The 13,687-nt window shown below is 39.9% G+C and overlaps 2 protein-coding genes across 10 annotated transcripts; one reads left to right on the forward strand and one right to left on the reverse strand.

Annotated features, from left to right (window-relative positions):
• The first annotated feature begins 634 nt into the window (after positions 1–634).
• On the forward strand, positions 635–10,849 carry Asator (tau-tubulin kinase asator). Of its 8 annotated transcripts, none has more exons than XM_011299470.1 (10): positions 2,554–2,740; positions 2,800–2,931; positions 3,495–3,627; positions 3,983–4,130; positions 4,416–6,052; positions 6,998–7,297; positions 7,465–7,720; positions 8,041–8,406; positions 8,688–9,099; positions 9,326–10,849. In XM_011299470.1, exons 2-10 carry the CDS (start codon positions 2,888–2,890, stop codon positions 9,375–9,377), a joined length of 3,348 nt encoding a protein of 1,115 aa, XP_011297772.1. In that variant the 5' UTR covers positions 2,554–2,740; positions 2,800–2,887; the 3' UTR covers positions 9,378–10,849. The 8 variants fall into 8 exon arrangements, with proteins under 8 accessions (XP_011297774.1, XP_011297772.1, XP_011297775.1 ...); XM_011299473.1 differs by having other exon boundaries at positions 7,109–7,297; XM_011299475.1 differs by having other exon boundaries at positions 2,800–2,872.
• A 1,317-nt stretch (positions 10,850–12,166) lies between these two features.
• Positions 12,167–12,985, reverse strand: LOC105263334 (protein Asterix). Of its 2 annotated transcripts, none has more exons than XM_011299480.1 (2): positions 12,754–12,985; positions 12,167–12,686 (listed from the first exon to the last, which is right to left on the reverse strand). In XM_011299480.1, exon 2 carries the CDS (start codon positions 12,673–12,675, stop codon positions 12,343–12,345), a length of 333 nt encoding a protein of 110 aa, XP_011297782.1. In that variant the 5' UTR covers positions 12,676–12,686; positions 12,754–12,985; the 3' UTR covers positions 12,167–12,342. The 2 variants fall into 2 exon arrangements, with proteins under 2 accessions (XP_011297782.1, XP_011297780.1); XM_011299478.1 differs by having other exon boundaries at positions 12,167–12,676; positions 12,754–12,983.
• Positions 12,986–13,687: the final 702 nt, after the last annotated feature.

A 13,687-nucleotide genomic window follows, 5' to 3' on the forward strand; every position in this document is an offset into this window, starting at 1 on the left:
AAAAATTCATTTTCCCGGAAAAATCACCTCAACAAACTGGCACACGATTTTCTCAAACAGTTCTCGTCCCCGAAATTTTTTCCATTCCAGTTTTCAGGCAATATCTCGAAATCGAGCGAAGATACCGAATTTTTCAAGAATACCATTTTTGAAGCTCTCATAATTTTCCATAAAAAATGTTAATGCAAAAAATTCACGATGTGTCTTCAATTCCGAGAAATCAGCTATAAAACTATTCTCGAAAAAAAATGCATTTATCTTAGTTTCGTTAATTACCTCTTGGCTTGTGAATAGTAATTTCTTCTCGTAATCTCGAAGACGTCGTAACTTCGATATAATCGAAAATAGTTAGGAGCCCTGAGATCTCGATAGAGAGGTGGGAGTATTTAAATTTGGCTGGGAGCGACGACCGTACATATTTCCAAGATGCATTTGAGAATTGGAGGTGCAATGAAGGCAGTTGGATCCATTAAAATCCAATAAACTGTTGGTGATCGCTCAAGGGCAATGTGACAATAGTCCATGCGTCACATTACGGGATAAAAATGTTAAACTCAGTAGCAAAGTGGCACGTAAGCCAGTGGAAATAGTTGGGGAAACATATCTGGACGTCACTATCGTTTTGACTGTTAAACCGTTCGGGCCACCGACACCACTTTTCCATCCTCTCGTCAGTCTCCACTCGACATTACCACTAATTCCAGTATCCCATCAGTCCACCCATTCCAATCAAGTGGTTTCCCCAATTCTGTGTTAATTTTTCGTTCAATTTACAAGTTCTTCCCGCGGAATCATGAAGTGGTACGTCAATTAATTTTCTGTTCATCAATTAAATTAATTTAATAGAATTAATCAGACAGAATATTTAAGCAATAATCTCAATGGTCCATTCTCAAAGGTTGTGACAGGCTAGTGTCGATGAGTTTGGAAATATTTAATAAATTGTTCCGGAGAAAAAGGGCGTAAAGTGACGGCGAATTATTTCGTTTTTTTAGGAGTCAATCAATTTTTGTCAATGATTTTTTATGAATAGCGATTTGATTGGGATTTTGGGAATTATAATTCTAGTACTGACATTTTTAGAGAGGAATTGTTTGTAATAAATCGAGTGCAGTTCTAGAAAAAATTCACGGTCAGGGAAAAATTCGTTGGCATGCGGAATTTTCCTCGGAATAAAGAGAGTGTCTGATGAATATCTGTACTCGAGATATTTTTTATCATAAATAACGATTGGGTGGTGGGGCAAAATGAAAGATTTCCTGTGCCCCTCCTACGTAATTAGTAAACATAAAAGAGAAATCATAAATGGGATTTTATTTTTAATCTCTCCTTGTACCCGACTGCACTCGTCCGCAAATGATGTAGCTTTCATTTCTCTAGTTTCCTCATATCGTCGTTAACCCGAGATCATTAGTACTATTTTTTGCGTTTAGTACATTCACAACTGATTCATTACTCCGATTTATCCCCGTGGATTGGCAAAATTCAGATTACGTTACAAGATTGAATAAAGATACGAGTCCCATCTAATTTTACACGCAGATCTCGATATAAAAAAACACCCGATATTTTCCTGCTTGCTGATTCAGAATAGACCGACAACACCAGTTTTTCCACTCGAATATTAATGAACTTCCTGATCGAATTAAAAATGCAAACCTCACACTACTACAGCAATTGAGTTGTGGAAGACAATTATTGATTGTTAAAACAATTCGGTAATCGGTGATGAGTGTCATTAATTGTTTTTAATGCTCGTTAGGAATAAATTTTTTTTTACATCTGTAAAGAGAATTGGAAATATCGCGTGAGGGAGAGCATTCGCGATGATCTCGATTCGACTGATATTTAAAAAAAAATCATGTCATCAATCACGAGCCATCGTCTGATGCACGATAGTTCATGCTATGGAAAATTGATTTTTATATAAATAATGGTCCAGAAATAGCTTCCCCTGCAGTCCATTTTACCTCGTCTTCGCGAGGTTTGATAACTCCAGTGTTTAGCGGACGTGGTGGTGAGAATAAAGATCTTTTGTAGGACTTAGATTATTCCTCTTGGAGTTTTACATTAAAAAACATTGAATTTGTTGCAATTACGTATTCATAATAAATGGAATTCATTAGGATTTTGTCATTCAATGATTAATTATCTTCTTCAATTTCCAATAAAACTGAAATATTTTAATTTAAATCGTAAATCGCGAGATATGAATGATTAAATTAAATCAATATACGAAAAAATAAATGATACATGCTAAATTAATAAACAATGCATAAATTTGATGGCAATAAATAAATAAGTGAAAGAAAAAGTTTGAAAATTGCCGCGAGGCCCGTGAGGTCCGCGAGGTCCGCGAGATCCGCGAGATCCGCGAGGTCCGCGAGTACTCGAAGAGTCAAGGTCTCGTGGGTGGCGGTGGGTGGGCGGCTGGCGGTGGGAGGAAGGGGGTGAAGGGGGCGATTGGATCGATGGGTGAAGCGCGAGTCGCAATGGCGCGTGGGTGCCGCCATCACACGACGACACAACAAATCGCGTGAGAGGCCCAATGAAGATGGCCGTTACAACGGTGTACAACTAGTTTTTCACGGTGTTTCGTGCGGTTCTCGCGCGATCACCGCGAATCGCCACCCCATCACAAATCTACACTCACCAGATCGATCCGCAATAATAAAAAAAAACTACAAGAGGACATATCCCAACAGTAATGATAAACCAGAGCCTGTAAATAATAAAAACCGTAAGATTTCATTTGTCACTAATGACTTGTGAGAAATAATTTGTCTGACTCATTATCAGGGTGTCTTGGTCGTCGATGTGAGTGATCAGAGGGATACACCAGTGGATATAATCGGGAAGACCGACCGACGACGTCAGTAAAAATAAAATGTCATTATATTTGGATCGACGATTGCGTGGGGAAGAAAGTCGGTTCGCTGTTTTTCTTTTTTTCTTCTTTTTTCGTTTTGGGTTTATCGAGGCAGTGAATTCGGTGGAGATGACAGGTTAAATGAGGGGTGGTTATTGGGTGATTGATTGATTTATTGATTTATTCGGGTAATTTTGGGGAATTGGATAATCGAGTAATCGGTGCGGGGGTGTTGTGTAGTTGTAGATGTAGATGTCTTCTGCAACCCTCCCCTCCTGTGATACGACTGCACCCTTTAGCCACACGCAATCATGGCTGCCTAAAATGGACCGAGCTACTGACTTTTTTTTTTCCTTCACCTCAATTTTTGACGGGTTTTTCTGGGGGTGGGTAGGTCCTCGGGGGAAGGGGGTCCTCTAGGTTACCGATGGCTCATGATTCTGGGGCGTTTTCCTCGTCCGGGGGGTATTGATTGGGTAATCATTGTTGGGATGATCGCCGGTTAAAGTGCATGAGAGGAGGTTTATTTCTGGACAACCCCCTATCACTCGCCACCTGAGAACTGTCATGGCAGCTTGAGGGGTGATTTTTTTTTTTTTGTTATTTGGGGATTTTCTGTTGTCAGGCATCCCAATCATCCGGGCAAGTTGGTGCTGAGGAATGTAGGTGACGAGAGTACTGATCATAATAACAACATTACAATGACCAGCGAGGATTTGTTGCAACCCGGCCATGTGGTCAAGGAGAGGTGGAAAGTTGTAAGTTCATTCGCAGATTTTTTTTGGAATCGATGGGTATTTGGGATTTAATCAGCAGTAGGATCTAGTAATCAAGATCATCATCTGTTCGATCATTCAGGGATTAATTGGGGGCATCAAGTCGATTCACTTCTTTTGGACTTGGAAAGTCGAATTGAATTGAATATCTCAATAGTTTAATTCATTAATTCACTGCACGTCAATTTTATTTCACTCCGGGCCGTTTTTTGTGGCGCATTTAATCAATAATCCGAGCTGAATGAAATTTAATTGTGAATGTATTGGATTGAAGGGTAATAACTGAATTTTTTATGAGAGTGATTGATCATCTGATTATCTCTAATTCTTGCTAAAGATGAGGAAAATCGGTGGTGGTGGCTTTGGAGAGATCTACGAGGGTCTGGACCTGCTGACGAAGGAGCAGGTGGCCCTCAAAGTCGAATCCGCCAGGCAGCCGAAGCAAGTCCTCAAGATGGAAGTTGCCGTCCTCAAAAAACTTCAGGGTAAAACTCCATTATCAGAAAATACGACTCATGGCCTCTATTGTAACGATTCAATAATTAATCTACAATTGACAACTCGATTTCCCTTCGATCCACAAAATTTCAAACTTCTGCATCTAAAATTCATCTTCAATCCCCATTGTCGTTTAATTAATTAAATTTCCCGCAATATCATGAGATTATCATGGATTATCCTTTTGAATTCTGTACACTGGAGGCGACGAGTCAATTATTCACATCTATCGTCCCTTCGAGATCGAATAAACGACGGAATAAAATCCCCAGGTAAAGATCACGTCTGCAGATTCATAGGCTGTGGTCGGAATGACAGATTCAATTACGTAGTGATGCAGCTCCAGGGTAAAAATCTCGCAGAGCTTCGACGTGCCCAGCCCCGCGGTGCATTCTCCCTCTCCACAACACTTCGTCTCGGTCTCCAGATTCTCAAAGCAATAGAGAGTATCCACCAAGTGGGCTTCCTCCACCGAGACATTAAACCCTCGAATTTTTCAATTGGTCGTCATCCGCACAACTGTCGAGTAGTCTACATGCTGGATTTTGGCCTTGCCCGTCAGTTTACCACAGGCACTGGAGAAGTCAGACCAGCACGTGCAGCAGCAGGCTTTCGTGGAACAGTGCGTTATGCCTCAGTGAATGCCCACAGGAACAAAGAGATGGGAAGGCACGACGATCTGTGGTCGCTATTCTACATGCTAGTAGAGTTTGTCAATGGGCAATTGCCCTGGAGAAAAATAAAGGACAAGGAGCAGGTGGGAATACTCAAGGAGAAATACGATCACAGACTTCTGCTGAAGCACTTGCCCTCAGACCTGCGCCTCTTCCTGGAGCACATCCAGAATCTCCAGTACGCTGACAAGCCTGACTACGCGATGCTGGCAGGTCTCTTCGAGAGGTGCATGAAACGTCGGGGTGTGAAGTTGAATGATCCCTACGACTGGGAGAGAACGTCAGTGGCAAATGAGGGGCTCCCCACAACTCGATCCCTACCTACCGTTACAGCTCCACCAGCACTCACAACAGCCACAACCATCAACCAACCACCAACGACACCAAATGTCGATACCAATAATCAGGAGAATGTCGAGCCGGATAACAGAAAGGAAGCCAAGATAGATATCGAGAGTCTGTGCAGATTACTCCTGGGGAATGATGGCTCACCAGTGCCATTTACCTCAGCCATAAGCAATCATGGTCGTGACAAGAATTGCAATGCTACCATACAGATAACTGATAACACTCATCAGCAAGCTGGACAGGTGGCTGCAACGCCACCAGCTCAGAGCTCACCCAAGAAACGCAGAGCTGTGTCGATGGCTGTGGAGCCACAGTCACCAGTACCACCAGTTGAGAAACAAGTGGATCACGAGGGTGATGCCCTCATGGCATCTGCAAGATCAACTTCTGAAGTGGCGAGATCAAAAACCGTGGCAAATGCTGCCACACCACTGAGAAAATCCGCAAGTGGCGCGACATTTGCGAGATTAAGAGTAGTTCCAACACACGAGACCAACTCTGGGGAGCCACCCAGCCCCAGGATACAGACTGAGGTCGATGCATCTTACTGTTCGTATGACGTTACGAATACTAAACAGGGAAATCAGAGTCCTGTTACTGAGCAACGAGAGCCACTCAGGAGGGAGCCCAGGAGGCGAACTGATCAGAGGGCTCAGCCCAGAGCTGGACGATCAACTGTCAGGGACTGCTCTATCACGCAATTCGCTCAGATTGACGATGACAATGTATCGGCTCTACAGCAAGTCACCAGGGGAGGAGGAGGACTCACACTTGCCTCGCAGTGGAAGTCACAGTTTGATGACTCAGAGGAGACTGATAATGAGTGGAAGGGGGAGAATCTCCAGAGCCCGGAGCACAAGGGGACTCCACCATCCATCGTTCCTCAGGTGAGACTTGACGAAACTTTTGGGCATTGCATGCACGTAATGGGAGGTGGGTGTATTAATTCTGGGGGTGAGGATATCCAAGTACCTTTTACAGGCTGGTACGGGGCGCCTCGGGGATTCTGCGGATCAATTATTCCTTTTGGGGTTTAAGTTGAATGGGATTTTTTTTCTTTGTATCCACCCACCATTAATCAACTGGGGAGAGATGCTGGAGGGCTCAATTAAACAATTTCGTCATTAAATCGTTGTTTCGAATTTTTCATTAGGATCGCTTCGAATTTCTTGAGACTACGGGCTTGATGAGCTAGTGGATTTGAATAATGAAAAAATAGCGAAAGTACTTTGATATCCTTAAGGGAAATGAGATTAGTGGGGCAAATGTGAAGGATTGTATAAACTTTCTTCATTTCATGGCTTCGAGGTTCATCTAGTTTTCTTATGATCCCTAACACGATTGGAATGAGGGTGAAGGCTCATTTAATTCCATCAACTTCATCAGCCATACACGCACGTGAAGACATTGAAAAAAATAATCAAAGAATCGTATTTTGGTATTCTAGCCACGTCTGGCCTGTATGGGTACTCTCGCTTGACTCCTCTCAACGATGCACTGCGATTCCCTGCCGAACCTACTATTTTTTCGTTTCTCTGCTTTGCCTGTCACCGCTTTTACTTTATTCCTAATGCATATTACGAAGAAAATCAATATATTTTAAGTTTAAATCCAGCCTGCATACAAATCAGCCGAGAGGCACGATAAATTTTCTGTTACTCAATATACTTTCTTTCTCAACAACAACCTGCAAATAATAATTTTTCGTTGCATCAATCTCTCATGTAAATCCATTACTCTATTTGATATATTATTTAACGCGACTTGCTGCTATCGGTGTTGAATGTGTAGAGGGGAAAAAAAAAATTGCAGCATAAAAAGGTTTTGAGTAGTCCACAGTTGATAATGAGACGGTGGCCACTGGTCGCTCCATCACTGGCACCCACGAAGCTAGATCCCCTGTGGGTCAGGCATTATCTATAACAGGGAATATCTCTCAGCAGGCAGCACTCAGTACGATACAGACGGTATTGTCCAGAATAAGTGAGGATTCACCCCGACCAGGGGCACCCAGGAGATGTCTCAATATCACTGGCATCGAGAAGTATCCGGATCTCCAGGGCGCACTGCCACGTGCATGGAGCGTACCGGCGCTGGCGCCACATGTACGAGCTCATCTTGAAGCACCCTTGGTGAGAAATCCTCATCTACTTCATTCAGACATTCTCCCCATGTCCTCGATCCGATTAATCCAATCCCACGTATCAATTGAATATCTCAAAATGTATCGATTTTAGATTTAACGAAATATGGGATATTTTTTGCTGGAAATTTAATCAGTCAAGTTTATTAAATTCAGGTACAACAAGCTGCGTTCGACGATCTCTTGTACGAAGTCGATGTGATGTGGAACGTGGCAATGCGACACGACGAGCCCAAAGAGAGTGCAGTAACGAGAAGAGCCAGTGTTCCAGCAGTGGCATTCACATCGTCATTTACGATGAATGGTGAGGAAGAGGAAGAGGCTGTTGCTGGACGACTTGAGATACGAGTTGTCGACTCAACTGCTGGTGCTACTGTCGTCCAAACGACTGCCGACAAGGAACCTATTCATAGTACGAGACAATTTTAACGTATATGACAGGAATCCATTTATCTTCTATTCCTAGATGTTTTCTTGTGAATCTGAGAGGAAAAAAAACGAGGGATTCTACTCGGCCTTCTTATTTCTGGCATGAGTTACTCTATATAATTACACGTGAATTTATATTTAGTCGAGGTCATTGCCAAATATTTTGTGGATATCATAATTATTACGATTTCATTTCTATAAATTTTTATCAATATCTCAATTTTATCGGATGTTCCATCCCCGTTCTATCGATTTATCGATCGATCATTCTCTCATTACATTTACATACTTTTTTTTTTATAGAAAAATTGACGAATGGTACGACAGTGAGTCCAGCCAGTCCCAATCCCGCCCCCGAGGAGTCATCGATATATTACGATGCAACAGAGAGTCGTGTAAACACGAGCAATACATCCGTTAATAAAGCCGTGACAAATTCCACACCATTGACGACGAATAATACTGTTCTTCGTGAATCAAAAGACAATAAAGAACGTGATAGTGGTAGACCTCACAGTGTCCATAGTAAAATACCAGTACCAGTTAAAAGTCCGCGGTGCTCACTATCTGAGTCTACGCCAGATCAAAATACACCCAACACTGGAAAAACTGCCAGTGAACTTGACAAGTCCGGGGGATCCTCGACTCAGTCCAAGGAAAAGGATTCTGGTTAGTCATTTTTTTTTTTGCAGGAATTTTCCAGTAAAAAGGACATTTCTTCTTCACACAATTTTCTTTCCTCTCCTTCAATTAATTTTTTTTTAATGTTCATTTTGCTGTAGGAGGAATACATTTTTTGATTATTTTAGGGATTTATTTCACTGCATAAAGCTTTTGAAGTAGCCCGAACCACTGAAAATCATAGGAATCATTACTTCACTTGTAATTGTCTAGCAGATAATGATGATTTAGTGCTTCTTAGCGGTACTAACACATTAAGTAAATTTTAGCTGTGAAGGGAAAGCCCTTGTCAGTCCACTCGGAGGCACCAGCCCTCCGGAGATGCGCTACATTGCCAGATGCAAGACCCAGTCCTCCGTTGTTAACGTCCACAAGCTCCACCGAGGATGAGAATCTTACGGGCTGTACACCGGCCCTACGCAGACGTAGACAGAGTGAGAAGTACGTGACTGATGCGAGTCAGCTCAATTTGAGATTCCAAAGACCCCAGCGCAGGGCCAGACCGAATTCCGAGGTTCTACCGAGGTTTTATCCACGTGGTGTACCCTCATATCTCCTTGATACAGGTAAAAGAAATGATGAGAGCAGTGATAATGACTCGGACAGCAGTGGAGCACCTATTTCTCAACCACCACTTCCACCGTCGTCGTTACCACCTCATGTGGCTGAGAACAATGCTAGGTAATTTTTTTTTTTATCCACCAGTGTGGAGTCTAGTTAATCGGGAGTAGTTAAAATTATATTTGTGTTGCTGGCTAAGTGAGGCTTTTTTATTTTGCTTCAGGTGCTTTTGCCGATCATTCACTTTATTCATTTTGAGAGGATGAATTGTTTTTTTTATTTAGTAGAACAGTCCTGGAGAAATTGAAGTGTTATTTGTGATTGCCTTGACTCGATTTGATTCCAGGTGCAGACGATTCAGACCAGTCCCAGAGACAGCAATCAGCAGAGAGTCGTGAGACTTGCTGAGAAAAATGACAAATGGTATTGATTGACATCACAATCAGCAGAGTTCTACCACAGCCGAATAGGAATGTGATAACCTATTGGATAAAAAATTAAGTAATTAGAAGTTTTTTCTAGTAACTGACTCAGTCATGACAGATATTCTATCCGGCTGATATGAATTTCCATCCCCAATATTGATTGAGGATAAATGAGATGGTACTTATGTACTTATCGAGGCCCTGCGGTGTGATTTGCTCCGAGGATTATACATTTTTGCAGAATGTTTTTATTTTTAAATCGATTGAAAGACCAAGTGAGGGGGACTCAAACGATAATGCTTGTGAGGGAGAGATGGCATTTTTTAAAAAAATGCTTATGTGAATCTACGAAAAGCTCACATACTTTTTTTTGTTCGTGATGGATATTTACGTGGGGAGGGGTTGTTTTGAGGTTTTATTAGTTTATTGCAGCAATTGCAATACCGTCTCAGTCATTCTAGCTATTTTATGGATCTCTAACAAATGAGGAATAATGTGTACAAAAAAAAACGAAAAAGAAATGCAAAAAAATTAGTAAATTATGTACGATTCTCATTTTTAAATGCTTTATCGGATTATTGATTGATACTCGTGTTAATTGGTATCGATGACGAGTACAATAGTGAATGTATGACACTTGACCTTGTCTATGCACTGAAAATTCCATATGCAGGTGGAATACACCCATAACTGCAAGAGAGTCTCGTGATTTAACGAATAATTAACGAATCTACCAGTTCCATCGTTTTATTTTATCCTGCAGACGTAACAATAGGTGATAATTCCAATCAGCAAATTAATGTCTCTTGTAGTTATGATTTGCCTGCGGCTATTCGATCTTAATGAAAATGATAAACGAAAAATAAGACGAGGCAGTGTTCTCCTTGTTAGATTATATTAATAGAAAATAATGGGGGATTTGGGCGAGTGTGCTAGTCTCGATCAATTCAATTTATTAATTTCAACAGAATGCAACAATTTTTTTTAATGAACGTTTCAACCTTGAGGAAATTCTCTAGACGTAATGAAAGAAAATTGATAAACAGCTAGAATTCCTCTGAATAGTTGTTAATACCATGAGATAACTGTAAATGTTTGTTTTTTTTTCAATCAGAAGAGTTACTTTTTATTATTTTGTTTTTATTCATGTATTGGCAAGCATTAATTGCATAGCGGCTCGACCGCTGAGACAATTTAGGAGACAAAAACCAAAATTATTCACGAGGGGGAAAAAAAAAGTTAAGTCAAGTTATTCTAATAATCCTAGTCATTTAAGATCAGTACAATAATTGTTCTTGTGCAATTCAATAAGGGAATAGCGTCGTAATGCTTCGTACGAGGAAAAATCATGAACTAGAGGTGAAAAATTTTTATAAGTAATACAAGAGTCGTTTTGTCGTTGAGCGCAACGTCGAGGGGTTCATTAGGGGAAACATATACCAAAAGATGATAAAAAGACAGAGTATGTTATTCGTAAGATAGATCTGAGATCTAGCGACTACCATTAATTAATTTTAAATGCCCGAGTGGATGGGCATCAGTGAAACTTGGGAGAGGCTAAATACGAGGGAAAAATGATTAATCAATTTTTTCGCGCACATCTCTGCAATCGTTAGCTAATCAAAATCTAGTCAAAAAAAAATGTAACCGCACGTTTATCACGTCTCAACTAATTTTTAAGTTAAACCCATAATATTAACGTTATGTAGAATGCCTGATGTTTTTTCATTGCCCTTAACTGCAGTGCAAACTAAATTCATTTAGTCTTCATACTGTGCCATTGCATCATAACTTATTAATAAAGAGTCCATTGATGGAGTCTGTACATTAATTTCTCGCTTATTCATCGATTTTACTGTACATTTCCCTTTTTCATCAGCAAGCATAACAGTTTTTCACGTTACACAGTTTTCTCACTGATGATAAATTATTTGTGGATGATAATGATTCAGGAAGAGACTGGGGGAGTGGGAAAATTATTCAATCGCGAGAGTTGTAAGCGAGAAAGCTACGAATCCATAACGGAAGGCCAAATTAACGATATTTATTATTATTCATAAATTATTACCAATAATTAGGGATTAAACAGTATTTTTATGGAAGAGAGTGGAATTACTTCGTAATGATAATTCGCTTCCTGAAGAGAATACGTGCAATTTAGAGTTTATTTGAGTGTTCAAATGTGAATTTTTATTTAATGGATAAATAACCAGTCTGTATTAAATAAAATGGTGAATTGCACTGTAGGATTAGCTTGACTGAGTGCCAGAAGATAAATCAATCAATCGTCGCAATGAAGGAAATCATTGGGAAATATCATGATAACGTCGAGAGAAATGTTGCATTCCGTTGACAAAACCGCCCAAAACAAGCCACAAATTTCAAATGATAACGAATGAAGATAAATCAACACAAATAAAACAGTGAGAAATCGTCATTTAGGTTCCTGTACATATTATCATTATGTACCATGATCGAGTCGATAATTATCACCTGAATAATTAATCATTGGTCAATAATGAGAGATGAGGGAGGATAATGTATCTTTTCTTCGCTTTGTGATTTACGTATGAATTTCAAGAAACAAGACAACACTATGTTATTACATGTCAAATTATAATCAAACGTTTAAATTCTCTTTGACCCGGTGATCCGTTGAAGAGAGTAACATTCGTCATGATAAATGAAATAAGGAACCACACGTGAAACATTGTAATTATCGAGTCTGCAAATAAAGTGAACAGATTACTATTGTCTATGAATCAATTTACTATAATTTCTTTATTTATTAATATTAATCACTTCTCACTTTTGATGGCCATTTATCTATTTATTATTCATTCATTAATGAATTTTAGAAAGAATTTTTCATTTGTCTTTCATACATAATAATTAATGAGGGTCTTGAAATTTCAATGAGATGAGAATAATTGCAATATTATTGGAGAGCCGATGCCCACGGGGGAGTCATCGGTTGAGGATTCTGAAGATAGGACATAACAACAGCTGATATCGACAGCATGAAGCTGCTGAGTATTTGTTTAGTGTCGTCTGTCACTCGCGAATTGGCAAAACTAATGCACGAGCAGTAAAGAGCTACCCATGCACACCACTTCAGTCTCATCATCAGTCCACACATGCTGAAGATCATCCCCAGGATGTTCATGTAGTCAGGAGTTAAATCATCACCTGGCTGGGCCTGACCACTCGCCACTGACGGCTTGTACCTGATTTCCTTATCAGGACGACGAGGATCTGACGAGTTCAGCATCCTGAAAGGACCTTCTCTCATTTGCAAAACTCTTCTTCAATTATTCAATCACCAGTTATTATTCTTCACTGCACTTACCTGTGGATTTCCAGATATTTTGAGGTTAGTGGATGCAAATATTTATTACACTATCGGCTCTGTCGACACTGACACTCCACTTTTATTCCCTGAAGAAGAGCAAGTAGTTCTTGACGAATCAAAATGTATCAGATTTAATTCTGACTGTTCTTCTAATTGAATTATGAGACCCAGTCATAAAAAGAAGAGCATAATGGCTATCGCTCAAAAATCGAATAAAAAAAGTCGAATAATAAAATCGACTCATGAACGCCAATCGAATCATATCGACTCATATCGATGGGAAGTTCGAATCCAGGGAATCGGGAATCAAAGAAATGGACGACAGTTGATAAATATTTTTGGTGGGATCTCTATTTTATATTTCTTCTATTCTCCTCTAGATATTCGTAAGGAAGACATTGTTTCTACCTCAGATACAATTTTTTCTATACACTGATTCCATACATACATATAAATGATTACTCTCGACCTGGACAATTCGATATTTCACTCAGATTAAATTAGTATGAGACTATTCTCCCAATGTTCGACATCATTCCCACGGTATTTCCTTTTTATTAATTGTCCATTAATTATTCACGGTGATTCCCTCAATCATTAGACGAGAGTTATAAGTCCTATCATTCCACTAAAATCCATTCACAGGGGTTTGAGGGTGAGCAGATGAATGGGATTAATTTATTCCTAAACGACTTTACGAGAATATTGTTATCCTAACAATTATACAGTTACTCATTCTAGTGTCTCTAAATAACTAAAAAATCTTCACTCCCCTCGTAAGAGTCCCCTCGTTAGAGCAGTAAACTAATAAAACAGTTGCATCGGTTCACTGAATATCAATCAATAAAAATAGGAAGATTTGTCGTACCTCTTCATGCCACAGCAATAATAAAAAATCATTCAATTTCCCTTTACATTTGTGCTATTGGAA

The sequence above is a fragment of the Fopius arisanus genome, unplaced genomic scaffold, assembly GCF_000806365.1.
Source record: "Fopius arisanus strain USDA-PBARC FA_bdor unplaced genomic scaffold, ASM80636v1 scaffold00014, whole genome shotgun sequence".
Classification (NCBI taxonomy): Eukaryota; Metazoa; Arthropoda; class Insecta; order Hymenoptera; family Braconidae; genus Fopius; species Fopius arisanus.

Coding starts and splice junctions, on each gene's coding strand:
- Asator (XM_011299470.1), top strand. CDS start 2,888: ATGTCATTATATTTGGATCGACGATTGCGTGGGGAAGAAAGTCG. Junction 3,628..3,982: donor TCAAGGAGAGGTGGAAAGTT/GTAAGTTCATTC, acceptor TTCTTGCTAAAG/ATGAGGAAAATCGGTGGTGG. Junction 7,298..7,464: donor CTCATCTTGAAGCACCCTTG/GTGAGAAATCCT, acceptor TATTAAATTCAG/GTACAACAAGCTGCGTTCGA.
- LOC105263334 (XM_011299480.1), bottom strand. CDS start 12,675: ATGCTGAACTCGTCAGATCCTCGTCGTCCTGATAAGGAAATCAGGTAC.